At 29.7% G+C, this 17,659-nt stretch overlaps 1 protein-coding gene across 2 annotated transcripts in view; it reads right to left on the bottom strand.

Annotated features, from left to right (window-relative positions):
* Positions 1–713: 713 nt before the first annotated feature.
* The window catches only part of LOC135927280 (endothelin-converting enzyme homolog), a 34,699-nt gene continuing 17,753 nt past the window's right edge, over positions 714–17,659 (bottom strand). For both annotated transcript variants that reach the window (XM_065463235.1, XM_065463236.1), the window contains 14 exons: positions 17,216–17,302; positions 14,233–14,381; positions 12,304–12,526; positions 8,816–8,914; positions 7,991–8,068; positions 7,552–7,655; positions 6,207–6,265; positions 4,934–4,985; positions 4,741–4,808; positions 3,413–3,537; positions 2,863–2,928; positions 2,521–2,619; positions 2,225–2,301; positions 714–1,908 (listed from right to left, as the gene is read on the bottom strand). In XM_065463235.1, coding sequence (XP_065319307.1) covers positions 1,809–1,908; positions 2,225–2,301; positions 2,521–2,619; positions 2,863–2,928; positions 3,413–3,537; positions 4,741–4,808; positions 4,934–4,985; positions 6,207–6,265; positions 7,552–7,655; positions 7,991–8,068; positions 8,816–8,914; positions 12,304–12,526; positions 14,233–14,381; positions 17,216–17,302 — 1,386 coding nt within the window. In that variant the 3' untranslated portion in view covers positions 714–1,808. The remainder of the gene's footprint in view (positions 1,909–2,224; positions 2,302–2,520; positions 2,620–2,862; positions 2,929–3,412; positions 3,538–4,740; positions 4,809–4,933; positions 4,986–6,206; positions 6,266–7,551; positions 7,656–7,990; positions 8,069–8,815; positions 8,915–12,303; positions 12,527–14,232; positions 14,382–17,215; positions 17,303–17,659) is intronic.

Below are 17,659 nucleotides of genomic sequence, written 5' to 3'. Positions count from 1 at the left end.
ATTTAGCCCTTAAAAATTGCATATTATATATTGTATTTTTTTCAGTTATGAGTTATATATCAACCGTTATTTTGTAAAGTTGGTGGAAGCGGGTTTCGAGATAGTCAGGTTAATACACTTTTAAGGAGGGGAAGGGGGGCTACATTTCATTTGCATTAACTAATCTAGATGTGATAAGACTTCCACTGACGTTTTATGATAATAAATAAAATTGTAATAGACATGTAAGTTATGAATAATATAACGCTAAATAAGAATGAAGAGACGTAGGTGTAAGAAGTTCTATGTATGCCCATAAGTGAAGGTTGCTTGGGTGAAAATTAATTTGGAAGACACAAGTACTCAGGTTTTAATCCGACTGAGTCGAGAGAAGTGAAAAAGGGGCCCATAATTGAATTATGGAAATATTTTGGGACTATGTTACAGGGCGCATGAAAAAATAAGGATTGAGATGATGGAGAGGGCAATTAGGGTATTTTTGAATGAGACTTGCCTCTCGAATCGATACCTAAATTTAGTGAACGAGATTTGCTAATAGAATAGATCAGTTTTGAATATGACAGAAATGACAAATAAGAATGGATAGGGGCAAAAAAAATTTAAAAAAAACACATTCTGTTAGGATTATTTTAAATTTGGTAAAAATTTGAAAATATTCCTTTAAAAAAATACTTGCATGTTATTTTATTTTGTTGAATCTATTCAATAAATAATTCTTTCCCGGTATGATATTTATATATTTTGTATATTATTAAATAGCGTTATAAAAAAACATGGTTTACAAATTTGTAAATCAGCATCTAATAAAATGTATATTGAATATGCGGTAAAATATTCGTTTTAAATCTGATTGAAAAAAAAAAGTAATACAGGTTTAAGATCGTATAATAACATAACATATATATTAAATAAATTATAAATTGCACATATTAAATAAATGTAAATTACTATATAAGTACAATGAAATCTATAAGAGTCAGAATATCGGCCGAAAAAATTTTAGGGCCTCTGGCAGATAAATAAAAAATTATATATGGATTAAATAACACATGATTAAAGTTTAGTATTTTTATCGATTTAAATCATTTCAAAAAAAAATTATATATATTTAAACTAATTAAAAAAGGAAACAAATTTTATTATAATTTTTTTTTGTGTATCTTCAAAAGAGAATAATATTTTTTAGGCCTTTTGCGGTTCTCATTATATTTCCGCCTTTAAGAGATTTCACTGCGTAGATATTTTTTTTATAAATTAATTTCCTAATGATATTATATAAGTATTGGTTTTATTGCAACAAGTCGTTTAAAAAAAAATATATATATAACATATTTTAAAAATTACCGGAAAAATAAATATGTTTGCACTTTCTTGATTAAATACATATATAATATCTTTAAAAAAAATTAAGTAAACTACCAGACCGTTAACCTGGATAAAAATGTATATTATATAAAGAGTGTGCTTTTTTTGGTATAAACTTATTGCGATTTGATTTAAATTTGAATTTTTTTTGGTTTATAGCAGAAATCCATAAAACGTTGAATAATAATAATCTAGTAAGTGTTTGGAGTGTAGGAATTGCATTGAATTATAAAGAATGTTTAAAATTCCTAAGAATAATGAGTTTAAAAATTAAATAATAGTTGGTCCAGATTATATTTAAAAAAAAATTCTTCTAGCCGTCGGGTGGTGCAAGCTTATTTATTTTAATTCTGTATAATTACGCTTTTGCTGTTATTTTACAACTTTAGGTGTGGTGCGCCAAATTTCGCAGGGTTTCATTCATCTCATTATCCCCTGTTTTATTACCATACCACGCATTTCTCGGAGGGATTCATGGGAGATTTGAGTGGACAATTATAAGCCTTAGAGAATTCGACCGAGTTTGAGAGAGTTCCGATAACCCTAAATATAAATTTTATAACGAAAAATTATTACAATAATAAATTATCCATTCTGTCCATAAACGTATCCAGGTTAGGCAAAGTGAAGGGGGGGGGGCATTATTAGGTTTTTTTTGCCATTTTAATAATTTTTCTTATTCTTAAATAAAATTTTAACTAAAATTTAAAAACTTTTTTTTCTTCTTCCATTTATTTCTTAAATATAATTAAGCACCCCTATTACGTCGCGACATGAGCTCTTGAGCTTTTCTGGAGATCGGCAAAGTTTTGCCACTAATCACCAGTCCCATATTTTACAATAAAAAAAATCAAATTACCGTATTTTATTAGGACTATGGGAATCGTTTTGAATTTCGAAATACAAAGATTTTTTTGTGTCTATCGAACACCAAACCTGTCAAAAAATAGATAATTTATCAAAATACAATTCCCTTAATTGAGAAGAGAAAAATCAATCATGAAATCCGATAGAGTCGTAATCGGTCTTTTTTTTTGTTTATTGAAAAGTTGAGCCTATATATATTTTTTTATGGTTTAAATTTTACTTGAATTCTGAAAATCGACTTTAAAATGCGAAAAACTCCAACAATTTTTTTTAAAATATAAATTTAACTTGAGCAAAAGCTAGGAAGAACAACTGGTTGTCAGTCATATTTAAACCGGGTAGTGTAGGATTGTATTCTGGATTCGATGCCATATATGATCTAAATGCCTTTAATTTTGCAACGTAATGTAAACATATGAAATAACGATTTATTATTAATTAACCAAGGCCCTCTAACATGTGGGGTTACAATGCAATTTCATAAATTTCAGGTAGGGAGGGGGGGGGGATACTCTCATAGTTCTGTATCCATTTTATATATTTGTCATTGGCTTGGATTAGGGGGAGGTACAAAGGGATATGATGATAACCCTAATTAAAAATAGTAAAAATATATATATATATAATTACGGCGAATGTAGCTTTTAATCCTCCATTATCCGCTATATTTTCACCGATAGTCTGTTTTCCGTTAATCTTTTTTTTAAAATTGAAATCGTTTTTTCATAATAAATAATTTATGATTTAAAATAATCGTTTACACATAAAACTCAAATATTTTTATAAATCGGACCCCCCTCCTTCAAGACTAAAAGCGCAACTTAAAATAAACATATAAATTTAATTATTTTAAGGGAAAATGAAATTAACCTTACTTAATATCTTATTTTTAATAGTTTTTTAGAAAAAAACGGGCGTTAAAATTATTTTTGTGCCAACTTTTTCAAGCCCCCCTAAAAATATTATGATTTGTCCTGATAAATTTAAGATTAATTTTTTATTTAGTTCCTCTTTCTATTAATTTCTGCTAATATATTTCTAATATTTTTTTTTGACAAGGAAATCGTAATGCTCATAAAAGGGTATAATAAAGGATTCATATTTAAAATGCAAATCAATTAAAATTTTTGGTTGGGTGATTTTACCCGGTACAATAATAAATGAAGGTAACAAAATTTACATTTAATTGTTCCAATTTGTATTCCGAGTATTGCTTCTCCAAGCATTCAGCTCTTAGATTAAATTTCTCGATAGAAGCATTGTTCCACCAGGGTTTCATATTACCATTTTTATCGAATTGTCGACCTTTGTTAAAATAATTTTTAAAATGTGATAATTTTTTTTTATAAATATTTTCATTTATAAATCTGACGTAAAAAAAACGCGAAAATCGCGCGTGCACAAAATTAATTATCCAATAGCGTAAAATCTGGGATATTATATCATTCTTATTTTTGTCTTGATTCTGATATTTGGCGATATTCCAACGTTACTATATGACATCTATAAATATGATGATAATAAAATAACAGTGAAATAATGAAAACATAACTAAGAGACACAAACATGATCCAAACCCATAACCTATGATAACGATTTCTAACAAAAAGACAGAGACGTAAAATGGCGACGATATCGTGTTACAACTAAAAGGACCTAAAGCGATAAAGTCAAATCAAGGTCCATCGGAAGAACCAATTCAATAACAACATGATGAATTCAACATCTTCCTCTTAAGGAAAAGGAATTTTGAATATTCAAATCACTCTTATTAACTTATAACTTATATTCCACATTTTAGCACGGATTTTTCTTACCAAAATTAAATTATATACTTTAATCTCTTACGTTAAATTCCATCATTTATTTTTTGTACCTATCGCTTGAAATGTAAATATTTTAAAAACAACATCCATATGATAATTTCGATTTTATGTTTGTAAATTTTAATAAAGAAAAGCTAAAATTTAACATACTAACAATAACATTAATTCTTATTTAGTCAGCGTGCTTAACATATTAATAGCTTAAATAAAAATTCTGTTTTGACTATAAATGGATACATAATTTAAATACTAGCCCTTTTAGGTTAAGGGAAATACCAATGCGTTTGAACGCATATGTTAAAAGATAACGAGCCAAAAAATCGAGAATTGCATAATTTCGTTCGCAAAAATTTGAATATTTTGAGGATTTGCTCGTTAAAATTTTTTTATCGCACTAGTTGTATTTAATTTAAATATAATCAAAATACATTTAAAACTAATCTGTATATTTATCGGAGGCCTGCAAGCAGGGCCCCGTTTTTTAAATACCAGGACCGGGCCATATATTTTAAAATCCGGGCCGGGCCTTAAAACACGGGCTGGGCCAAAAAAATTTTTAAAAAAAATGGCAGTGCAAATGGTACATCTGAGGTTCTCTAATATTTGTAATTAGCAAAGGGCGCTCTTTATAAGATTTTTCATAAAATATTTATAATTAATATCGGAAAATTTTGTTTAAAACCTAAATCATCGAAGCCGTGGGTTAATTCATGTCCTACGACGAAGCCCATAGCACCAAAATTCAGAGCTCTACAAATATAAATTTAATTTCGTTTTATTCGTATAATAATTTGTTCAATTTTAGCATTGATTCTATAACGTTAAAAAATATATAAAATATTGTAGGTTGTGGTTAAATTATTTAATCATTGTACTTTGGAAAAGTGCTGTCGTAGAATGGGGATTGCAATATCCCCGCTGGAAACACTTTTTAAAAAAATATATATATATTAATTTATATTTATAAGTTTAAGTTGTTTAAAAATGCATCAATTTTTCTTTCTTTCATATACCATTTAATTCACCCTAAAAATTTTAGGAAGCTTATATCTCAAAAATATTTTCTTGCCCAGCAAAATAAAATGGTAATCAAGAAATGATTTCTAAACTAATGTTTCAAATTGAACGCGTTCGTGAACGAAGTTCGTTTTTTTATTTTTGACGAACTTTGAACGTGAACGCTTACCTTTTTTTTTGACGAACGCTTTCGATTTTAACGTTCGTTCAATTTTAATTTAATATTAATCCAAATTTTTTAATTAAAAAAAAGGGTTATTTTTTAATCAGCTGTTTCCTTTGTCACTTTTGAATTTATTTAACCCGCGTTTCTGCGTTATTGACTTGAATATTATTATTTAAAGAATAGCGAAAGTGTGAATGTTGTTAATTCGTCTTTTGCTTCTGAATTAACATTACCATGGCCCAAATATAATAAATTACGACATCATCATATATTTAATTATCTTATTCTATCTTTACCAAATGTAAATATCAGTTTCAAAATCTTCCAGTTCTAAATTAATTAAACTTGATTTTAATATATATTATTTTATAATATAACTATAAGTAGCCCGTATAATAATTTATCTTAGATTGATGTATTTCATAGGCTTATTAAATTATTAGAATAGATATATAAAGAAAAATCACTAAATAATATATATTATATATATATAGAAATAAAATAATTAATATCTTTTAAAATTTATTTATTTTTAGTGTGAATATTTGAAATTTGTTTTCATCAAGGGTTTTATATTTTAATAGTTGAACATAATTTAAAATATTATAAATTTATATATTTTATAATGATATATAAAAGATTAATAAGAATTTTATTTTTAACAAATAAAGATATTTTATTAATTTTAAACACGGCTAATATAATGTGTTTAAAAAATATTTAATATTAAATTAAAGGAAATTTTTTTAAAAAATTTTTATTATTAAAATAACGAAAGAACGTGAATGCGTTCCTTTTCTTAAAGGTGGACGTTTAACGTGAACGCGTTCGATTTTTGTCGATGAACGTTGAACGCGTTCGATTTTTTAAAAAAAATATCTATAGCACTAATAATAAATAATCATTCTAAATATAAGTGAGTTGTTTTTGTTGAGGTTATAATTATGTTATACACTTTATTTTACCCATTTCATTTCCGGTAGCTAAATAGTAGGCGTTGACCATTGGAGGAGTGAGAGACCATCTTTTTTTTTAAAAAAATAAAATAAAATATAAATACAAAAGATTGAAATGCGAATGTATGTTCCTACTGGGATCCGAACCGTAAAGGAGATCAGTTCAGGTTAGGTTAGTAAAAAAAATGCTTGTTCCGGTTAAGGCCGCATTCATAGTGGATCCGATCCGACACGTTTTAACAGCTGATCAATTTTTAAAATCTGTTTATGAGATCAATTTTTTTGTAATAATATTAATTTTGTTTTTAATTCTATACATGATAATAACCTAAGAAATATTGGTTTTAATAAAGAAAATACTGATTCTCATAAACCGATTTTAAAAATCGATCAGCTGTTAAATCGTGTCGGATCGGATCCACTATGAATGCGGCCTAAACCCTTAAAAACCGGATCGACCCTCTTGACAAAAAAACTGCTTATAATATAATGTAAAAATAGTTTACGATAAAACATATTTTCAATGATTCTCTTCTGTCAGATTATACATCTATAAGGGAGAAATAATAAATTCGAATAGTTGAGAAAATTTCTTTCTATACGCTAATTTGGGTGGCTGACACCGTGAATGTCAAATTTTGCGATACGTAGAAAAATATTTTAAAAATAGTTATAATAGATACTTGTCAATCAAAACTGAATAGTAGATAATCGTTATCAAAAAAAAAGAGTTAGAATGGTAAAAGGTTCAACTCGGGTTACAGACCTTTTTTAGAGGTTTGATTCAGGTTGGTTCAGTTTGGGGTTAAGTTTAGTAAAAAATTAAAAATGATCATAAATTTTGCCTTGCAAAAATTACCAGGGCTGTTCCAGCTCTGCTTATAAATTTTTAAAAAAAAATACTATGATAGCTACAATAACATATACCACCTAGACTGATGATGCGTTCTTAATAATGCATTTGAAAGCGTCGGCAAATCAGCTAGAAGAGCCATTTTGGTAACCCATATAGTAATTATTCTCATGTTCAAACTTGCTTCCTAATTATCTCGATGTTCGCGTCAGACATAAGGAATAAATTGGCCTCTCGTTTAAAATTTTAAATAATGATATGGGTAAAATGGCGTCCCCAGCTGTTTTCATCTATGTGCATTTTTAATGAATGCATCATCGGTCTAGGTATTATTATTGATTTTTTTTTAAAAAAAAAATCTCAAATGGGAATTATCTCGTAATGAAGAATTCAAGAGATATATATCCTCTTCAAGATTAAACCGATATTCCTCTAATATATAATTATAATATTACAATTATTATTCGTTATTTAGGAATGCATTAGATTAGAAAAATTCACCTGGCCTTATCGACGGGTTGTCTTATCTTACCCAAGCTTTTCTTCAAGAAAAATTCGATCTGTCTCAGATTGTTTTCGAAGTAGGCGTCCGATTTGAAAGATAGCTAAATTCAAAGATAATATATTTTTAACATCCAAAATTAAAGAAAAATGATCAGTTATCATCATGAATTTTCGACCAATCGATATAATTTTTTTTCGACCACACTTACTGCCAGCTGCCAGTTAAGGTTAACATCCAAAATTATTTTTTTATTTTCGAAAATAATTGGTCGACTACATTTGGATAGCGTTTAGAGGAAACCGAACGGCATCTAGTTATTTTGTCGGCTCAAATATCGAGTTATTTATAAAATAAGGGGGCCAAATAACTAGATTTCATTAAGTTTTTTTAAACATTTTAATTAAATATATATTTATATAAAATGTATTTACATACCCCTTCGAATTTCTTGTCCAATTCTTTAGGACTAAGCAGATAATCCGGGAACCCTATCTTATTTCTGATAGCGTCTGCCTTTAAATTTCGGCAAAAAAAGAATAGGTTTTAAAATTATTTTGAGATAAAAAAAAATCTACTTTGCGCGGAAAATAAGCGAAGTTTTACTATTCTTAATATTTTTCTTCGATAAAATTTATGTGGGGGTGGTCGTGGTTTAAATGTTTGATTTTACACCTAAAACGAATTATTTATTCGTATATTTTACGAATAGAAATAACGATACGTGAGTAAGGAAAATATATTATCCTTCGAATAATTAATTTTTAAACGAGAGTATTTGATCGAATTATTCGAAATTATTTGCGTAATAGATTTGAATATAAATGATGTAAACACTCGTTTGGTATTATTGTAGGTATATAGCAGAAACCTGCCAGTCCGGCCCTAAGCCAGGTCCGGATACACGGGCCGGGCCCGAAATTTTTTTAAAAAATATCCGGGCCAGGCCGTATATTTTAAAACCAAATATTTGAAATCGCTATTATTAGCTATAAAAATTAAAAATAAATATAATATATTTTTTAAAAATCCAAGCCGGGCCTAAAAATATAAAAGGGCCGGGTCGAAAAGAAATTTTGAAAAAAAAAATCCGGGCCAGGCCGTGTAAATGATGGTACCTCTGCAGGTCTCTGGTATATACTTCAATTGACATTTTACATGACATATAAAACTATTTTTGTTTTATCTTTCTTTCTTTCTTTCTTTGTGTAAAATAACGATTTTTTTTTTCGGTTATTCTGTTAAAATAAATAATTTTTAAACTTTGGCGGAGGCGACTTTTATAGTTTCTTCATCCATCCAATCCAAAGTTGGCAATTGATTTTTAAAAGCTTGCTTTATCTTGTTTATCATGGCTTCGGCCTAAAATAATTTATTTTATAATAAAATGGGGGTTATTATTATTATTTTTTAAATTTGTAAATTATGTTATAACAAAAGAGGGGCAAAGGAAGGTGTTTATAGCCATCCTCCTTAAAAAAAAATTATTTTGAGGCTAATCTAGTTTATTTATCTTATTTAAATTAGAAGAATACTTGATAAAATATTTATTAAACACTTTTTAAGTAAAATAAAAGTGAAATTTTATAATATTCAAATGAGCAGTGGAATTGATCAAAAAAAATTCATCCAACATAGATCTCCATTTAAAAATTAAGTATTAGCGTTACAATATCTAGACAAAAAATGTTGTATTTTATAATAGACAAATTTTTATAGAAAGCAGGAGCGTAACCAATGGGGGGGAAAGGGGGAAATTCCCCTCCCCCCAGCGCAAATTTGACTATTTTTATAAATATCATTTTAAGATAATAAAAATTTACCCCCCCCCCCCCCCACCAATCAAAATTTTACAAATATTTGAATATCAATTTTTCAACATATTATTCAAAAATATTAATAAAATGGGAAAATATTTAGTCAAAGAGATTGAAATCAAACGATAATTTATAAATAAGGCTGAGCATGAAAAAAGTAATGTGTCGTCAGCAGCGATATCATTATTGAATTCAATTGATCAATCAGAGTTTATCATTGCTGCTAGTTGCATCAATAAATTATTTTTAGCTCACTACTTTGTAGAAATTTACAAAAACCAAATTTAGATTTGGTTCAGGTTATTGATTTGGCGGAAAATATACATGAACAGGTAGATACAATAAGAATGAATGTAGATAAATATTTTCATAATATTTATCTAGACGTTGAATCGAAGGCTAAATTTTATGATATAACACTAATTAAACCTCGTCTAGCACCTAGGCCATTATTGAGATGAAAATAAATATTGGCTCAACTGAAGAATATTATAAAATATCCATTTTCATCCCATTCTTAGATACTTTTTTATCGCAAATAAAAGTACGGGTTTTAGATAAAAAAACAAGTCTTTGAAAATCTTCAAGTTTTATTACCCAAAGATCCTTCTTCATTTTCTAATGGCACTATTGGTAAAATTAAATATTTAGAAATATTTTATTCCTATGAGATTGATACTGAAATAAATTTAATCAGTGAATTCGAATTGTGGTATAAATATTTATACGTTTAGCTATTTTACCTGAGCATGCTATTGATGCGCTCAATCGGTGTAAAGAAACCTTGGCTCAATTTCCTAATATATCGAAGTAGTTTTATATTCTTGCATGTTTGCCTATTACAACATGTACGAATGAAATTTCCAACTTAAGAAGGTTGAAAACATATTTACGAAGTACTGAATCTCGGCTAAATGGGTTAGCTCTGTTAAATATACACGGAGATTTGGTTCCAACGACAAACGAAATAATTAAAAATCTTGTATTAGATAAGAAGTTAAAAAAACTTGTTAATTTAATTATTTTCTAGTCAATATTTTAAACACACTACTATTAGTATTTTCAATAAAAAAATTATATTCTACTTATATTGTATGAGAATTTAAGCTGAGGCTAGTTTTTAAAGCAAATTTTATAAAAAAAATGACATTACACTTTATTTCAACTTTACATTTAAAAAAACTTTATTAAATATAATATACCTAACTTGAAATAATAAAAAAGAGGCTTGTAATATCCTATCCATAAGCACGAATTAGTAAATAATAGTTAAAAATAGAAATATAATTATTATTAAATTATGAATAATTTTATAGAATAGCTAAATAAGACCCGGCCAAAGGCCGGAGGAAAGCTGCCGAAGGCCAGGTAAAAGGGTTTGGGGGCGAAGCCCCAAAAAATTCCCCCCCTATAAGAAAATCCTGGATACGCCACTGATAGAAAGTATCTATATCTAGATATATTTTTAGCTGCATCTGCATCCATTTATACATAAATACCAAAATGAATGAATATTTCGTAAAAATTAATTATGAATTTTGTCGTGAAATATTCAGTTTGCCAAAGGGATGAAGGATATGGGATATCATTTTGCAAGCTCCGTTTTCCGAATCGATCAAGCCGATAAGAATGAAATAATGGGATAATGGCTTTAGGAAGTTGCAGGGCCTAAGATTGGTTAGCGGAATCTATCTAATAATAAATTTAATCATCCATCAGCAGAGAATATAAAGCAGATCTGGTTAGCTCTAATATATTATTTGCGATTCTTTGTCAAAGGTAAAAAAAATCTTCGCCTATGTCATGTATGATGCGATGCCCTAAATCCCCGAAGAAGACTAAGGCGTGAGTTCTAAAGGAAGTTAGCGTTTTAGCCAGGGATCCAAACCCAACCTGAACCGTTAAACCGCTAAAAACCGGTATTTTTTATCGAACCTGAACCGAACCTAAACTGCTAAAAAAATTCTAGCTGAACATGAACCGAACCGCTAAAATGCCTCTGAACCGGTTCGAACCTCATGATTTTATGCTTATAAAATAATATGTAAGTTATTATTAGTATATTTAAAAAAATTCAATTATATTCGAATTGTTTTAAAGATTACATTTGATTGAAAAGTGTCAGACATAATTTTTATAAATTTTAGTATATTGTCATTTTACAACATTTTTAGCTTATACATTATAATGCTTAGAGAAAAATTAAATCCAAAATATTATTATAAATGACACATCAAATCTGATATCATATTGCCAGTGCCGGCTACCCAAGTTAGTGTGGAAAGATGTTTTTCAACAATTAAATTTATACTATCTCCTCTCCTTATAGATGTAATTTGAGTGAGACGAATTTTGAAAATATATTAGTGCGGCTTAATAAAAAAAATTTAAGTAAAAAAAGTAAAATATTGTTCATATTAAAATTAATCATTGATATTTATTTTTATATTTATAAATTAGATTAAATATTATTTTATAATGTGCAATTAATAAAAATGAAGGTTTTATACATGTGTTTTTTAAATTGATGATAAAATAAAAAATATTTTCGCTATACATATTTCGAATGTAGGTTTTAATACAAAAGTGTTCAAACCGGTTTTTAGAGGTTCGAACCGAACCTGAAACTTTATTTTTATCCGAACCTGAACCCAAACCGAACCGATATTCATTTCGGTTTGGATCCCTGATTTTAGCTCAATGATTGGTAAGAAAGAAAGAAAGAAAGAAAGAAAGAGATTTAATTTTTTTTACAAAATTTTTATAAAAAATGTTTTAAAATTTCCGTTAAAATTAAGCTTGTTTTTTTTTCCTGTTTTGTTATTAACGTTGTTTTTTTTATTCCCGATTTTTAATTTTTTATACAATAATACAAATGAGAGTTAAAAAATCCGTTTTTTTAAAATTTAAATTACATAACTAATAAAACATTACCATTATTTTGTTCCGTCCTTTAAATGTTTCCTTGACGAACAACGAACCGAGCGGGAAGCCTATGATAGTGTTAGTATCGGATATGCAAGTTTTCCAAGCCACGACGGAATCGAAAGATCCTTTGAGCGCCTTGCTTAATGGCCTGAGGGTAGCTTTAAATTCTTGGGACAGGTAAGCTATCATGCGGCTCGTGATGTGCCACATGAAGTAGTTGTTGAGGATTCTGAAACGGGAGAATGGGTTGTAAATAAATCAAAATATTGAAAAATTTCGATCTTTTTATTATATATACTATAAATTTCAAAATATTTAGGGAAGATATAAAAAATATAAATATTGGACATGAGTTTTTGGCCAATTTTAAATTTATGTCTTATGAGGCTTATCGTATTGTTCCTGGCATTCTCTACATTTTTCGACCCATGTTACTATATCATGGCTTATATTAGGCTATCACACGTATTGTCTTGCTCTCATCTTCATTTTTGCCATTCCAATATGTCCTTGATGTATTATGTTTAACACGTTGTTTCGGTTTTGTTCTGGTATTATCATTAGTTCTCCACAAGTAAACAACCTCTATCTGTTGTGATTTTCTCTTTAGCTATATTCCTTTAGCATGTATCATTGTTTATTGGTCATCTGTATATTGCATACCTGTATACTTTAGAGAGTACATCATCTTGCATTGTTTTTCTTTCGAATTCGTTTGCATTCAAAGGTGTTTGTTGTTCACCCACATGAATTTGATACAGTGTTTCTTCTTCTGATATTGTGGTTACCTGTATAGGTAATCGTGATAGCATGTCAGCATTGGTTATTTGTCGACTACTTTTGAATTCTATTTCATATTGGTAACATGCTAATAATAAAGCCCATCTTTGTATTCTAGCAGTGAATATTAGTAAATCTTCTCTTGGATGAAATAGAAATAAACTCATTAATGGCTTGTGGTCTGTTTGTAATGTGAACTTTTTTTCTATTTGGCTATAATTTTTCTCGGCTGCATTTAGCATTCTTGAGGCGAATTCAATTGGTCTCTCCTTTCCCCCTTCTATATGCGATATTACTGCCCCAATTCCTATGGCTGAAGCATATGTTGCTAGTATAATGGGTAATTTCGGATAATAATGTTGTAATATTGGAGTACTACTCATTTCTTGCTTTATTTTTTCATCCGCGTCTTTGCGTTCATTTTCCCATCTCCAAGCTACTTATTTTCTAATAGTATAATGGATCGGCTTTGTCTGCAAAATTTTAAATGGATTTTGAATAGTATGTAGCTGACTCTAGAAAAGTCTGTAATTGTTTTAAGTTCGTTGATTCTAGCCCTTTTTTTTTACTGCTTCAGTATTTTTTTCTGTAGTTGTAATCCCGCTTTTTGATATATTATGTCCTAAGTACTCGACATTTTGTTGAAAAAATTTACATTTTTCTTACTTATACCATATTCTAAACATTCTAATACCTTTATCATCTAAATAACAAACTACTCCTTCAAAAATTTTTCATAAATTCTCGATGGCTCTGTTTAAATATTGCTGGAGAAGACGATATACCAAAAGGTAGTCTCGTATATTTATATAATCCTCTAAACGTATTGATTACAAGCTATTTTTGCGACTCTTCCTCCATTTTAATTTGAAAATAGACATCTGAGAGGTCCAATATTCAAAATTCCTCTCCTTAAAAAAAATTTTCTTTTGTTTCATAGCCGGCTAAACAGCTGGCTGTTTAGTAAGAAGTCGAACCAGGACACGCTCATAATTCTATTCCTATTCTAAAATGAAAGATAATCATATTCGATATTTAGCTTTTCTTAGTCAACAGCATCCTTTATTAAAGACGAGGTGACACTTTTTTTTAAAAAAAAGCTATAAATTTCTACTAGGCACATAAAAATTAATTGAGGGTACAAAAATAACGTACGTCTTTTTATCGATGGTGGATTTGTATTCCTTGACCAACTTAGTTATGTTGGCCATGTAATCCAACGATCTCACGATTATCACCTGATCTTCACTTATGGTCACGTTGACTAAGCTGAATAACTCGTTCAGGTAATGGGTCCAATTTATCTGGATATTAAATAATTCGTTATGAACTTGATTTCGAAGGTTCAAAATATAATAAATTGATGAGATTTATTTTTAAAGGAGTCAATAAAGACGTTCTAAAAAAAAATTAAAGGGCCGAGCCTGACAAAATATTTTGGGCCTGAGTCGAACAATTTGCGCAAAAATTCTTAATGGGCAGAGGCGGACTGAGGAGGAGGGCTTTGTAGACCTTTACGAAGCATTATCAAGATTATTAAAACATTATAAAGACGATATTATAAATTATACGAACCCTGGTATCCTGAATTTGGGATGCTTAGCGCGGGGGGAAAGCCTTATTTATGCAAAGAAACCTCTATCGAGTCTAGTAGACCGTCTTCTTCAAGCCATTCTGTAATTTCACCACTAATAAAACTAATAATCAGCTGCTCTAACTTCATAAAATCAGTGATCACTTTTATGCTAGTGAATGTTCTTAAATATTTTAATTATCTGCACTTTTAAATATGGAGATAGGAGTTACCCCCTTACCCACCCCCTCCCTCCGCTGGCTACGCACCTGAATTTGAAAATAGATATAAGATTGTACAATTTTATTCATATATTTTTTTCTTGTTTTGTTTAAAATATACTATTTGTAAAGAGTAATGGATGCGATTTTTTTAGAATCTAGTCGGTTGAGTGCTTGTATCTCAATTCGATAGTACTAGGTTCGAATCCAGCTAGGACCGTGTTTTTTTAAGGCAAAATAGGTGGTCTCGCGTTAAGGAGAAAGGTATATTTATATAGTATATAAGATGCGAACGCGTGATTCCGTCAGTGTGTGTATATATATGTTGTACTTGTAATATTGTAATATTATTTTGTTTATTCTTTTTATGTTTTTTGGGGTTAATTGGTTGTTATTTGCAATGATGTCAAGGATGTATTTTATTTTTATATGAAAAAGAGAAAAACTAGATAATTTATTTTGTTTATTTTCGCGTAAAATTATTTTTAAAAAAAGATTATTTTTATTATCGCGAAAAGAATTAATTTTTGATTTTTTTTTTACTATGTCGAAAAAATATTATTTTTAGTAAAAATTGTGTGATTCAAAGATAAGTGTGGAAGTTTTGATTATTAAAATTGTGTGGTACAAAAGTTGGTCACCTTTATTACTTATTTATTGAGCTTTCTTTAAAAGACCCAGAAAAATAATAAAAAATTATAATTTTTGAGATAATAAAAATAATCAATATATTATTAAAAAATAATATCGCAACAAGAATATATAAACTTAATCGATGTTAAAATAAAAATATGCGACCTTAACCACGTCGCGTACAAATGATAATAAAAAGAAGCATATAATTTTTCTAAATACAACACGTCCTCCCCTCAAAAAAAATATTGCTTACTCATCTGAATAGAATACGTATCCCACTACTCTTGCTCCAATAATATTTCCTCCAAATCTTCCATTATTTCTTCGGTGTCTCGTCTTTTAACCATTGCACTAATATTACCCCTTTAGTCCGGTATAGTTGGCACAGCACACACCCACAGGGGTGTAGCTTGTAATTGCCATCACCGGTCTTAATCGCTTCTCTGTAACAGTTCCCTTCCTTCTGGTCAATCCTATCATCTTGACAGTCGGCTTCCCTTCCTGTACTTGAACACGGATCCTCTGTAACATTCCCCGCCGTCGAGCATCGTCCCGCCACTTCCCTTCTACGCATCACATGAGAATTTCTCCACAATGGAAACTAGAGGTGGTCATGTACGGACAAACGAGCTTTAGTTCCCCTCTCTACCTAGAACTAAAAGTCGTCACTGTTGGACAACGAGATATGTCCAACACCGCCACACCTATAGCACGTTATCATCCCTGCGTTTCTCTAGCTGAATATCCCTATCAACCCCTGAATTGACTCCATCCGTTCAACTTCACTCTGTCCATTCACCAATGTAACACCTTGTTGAATCTGTAAATTTTTTATTCCATACAACACCCATAGTACATCGCTCTTTACCAAATTCACCTCCATTATCATCCCACGTCTTAATTTACCAGGTTTCCGTATGGAATGAAAAATGGAGGATTCAACTAGGTGCTACATTGGTGAATGGATAGAGTGAAGATGAACGGATTGAGTAGATTCAGGGGTAGAGAGGGATATTCAGCAGGAGAAACGAAGGGATGATGGCGTGTTATGTCGAGGCATTGTCCATCAGTTACGACTTTTTGTCTAGGGAAAGAGGGGGAACTGAAGCTCGTTTGTCCGTACATGACCACCTCCCGTTTCCATTGTGTTATGATGCGTAGAAGGGAAGTGGAGGGACGATTCTCAGAGGGGGTGGAGAATGTCAGAGAGGATCCGTGTTCATGTAGAGTAAGGGAACTGATACAGAAAAGCGAGTAAGACCGGTGATGGCAATTACAAGCGAGACACCGGTGGGTGTGTGTCCTGACCGGACGAAAGGGGTAATATTAGTGCAATGGGTGAAAGACGAGACACCGAAGACATAATGGAAGATTTGGATGAATTATTATTTGGGCAAGAGTAGTGTGGCACATACTCAGGATAACCTTCAAGCAATATTCTTTTGGAGGAGGACGTGTTGTATTTAGCAGAATTATATGTTTCTTTTTATTATTATTTGTACGCGACGTAATTAAGGTCGCATATTTTTATTTTACCATCGATTTCGTTATTGTATTTTTGTTGCGATGTTATTTTTTAATAATATATTGAGTATTTTTATTATCGCAAAATTTTTTTTTTAGCTTGAAATGAAGAGAGAGAAATTTCAAATAGATCTCTAAAATACAAAAAAAAAGTTGTAAAATGAATGAATGATAAAGATATTACAAAATCGTATTTTTCCTGAATTTCCTTGAGGGTCATGGGATTGTAGTTTCTTTCTCCGTTTCTCAGCATTTCCTGGGGTGGCGTGAACTAATTGAATATATTTTGATTTTTTTTAAAAAAAAACGAATCTTTAAATATAAATATTCTTATTATGATCAAATTACAAGTGCAAAGTATTTTATACTTATCTCTATACTGCAATCAATGACATAAAATAATACCTAGACTGACGATGCTTTCATAACAATGCATTTGAAAGCGCCGTTGAATGTAAAATCAGCTAGACCCGCCATTTTGGTAAACCATATGGTAATTATTCTCGTAATTGATAACATGCTTCTTTATTATCTCGATGATCAGGCAATTCTTTATAGTTTGCGTTAGACATAGGAATAAATTGGATTTAAAATTTTTAATAATGATATGGGTAACCAAAATGGCGTC

Source organism: Gordionus sp. m RMFG-2023, chromosome 3, assembly GCF_954871325.1.
Source record: "Gordionus sp. m RMFG-2023 chromosome 3, tfGorSpeb1-WG-v2, whole genome shotgun sequence".
NCBI lineage: Eukaryota > Metazoa > Nematomorpha > Gordioida > Chordodea > Parachordodidae > Gordionus > Gordionus sp. m RMFG-2023.
Note: the sequence above shows the minus strand (reverse complement) of the source record. Positions and strands in the feature narration are given on the sequence as shown.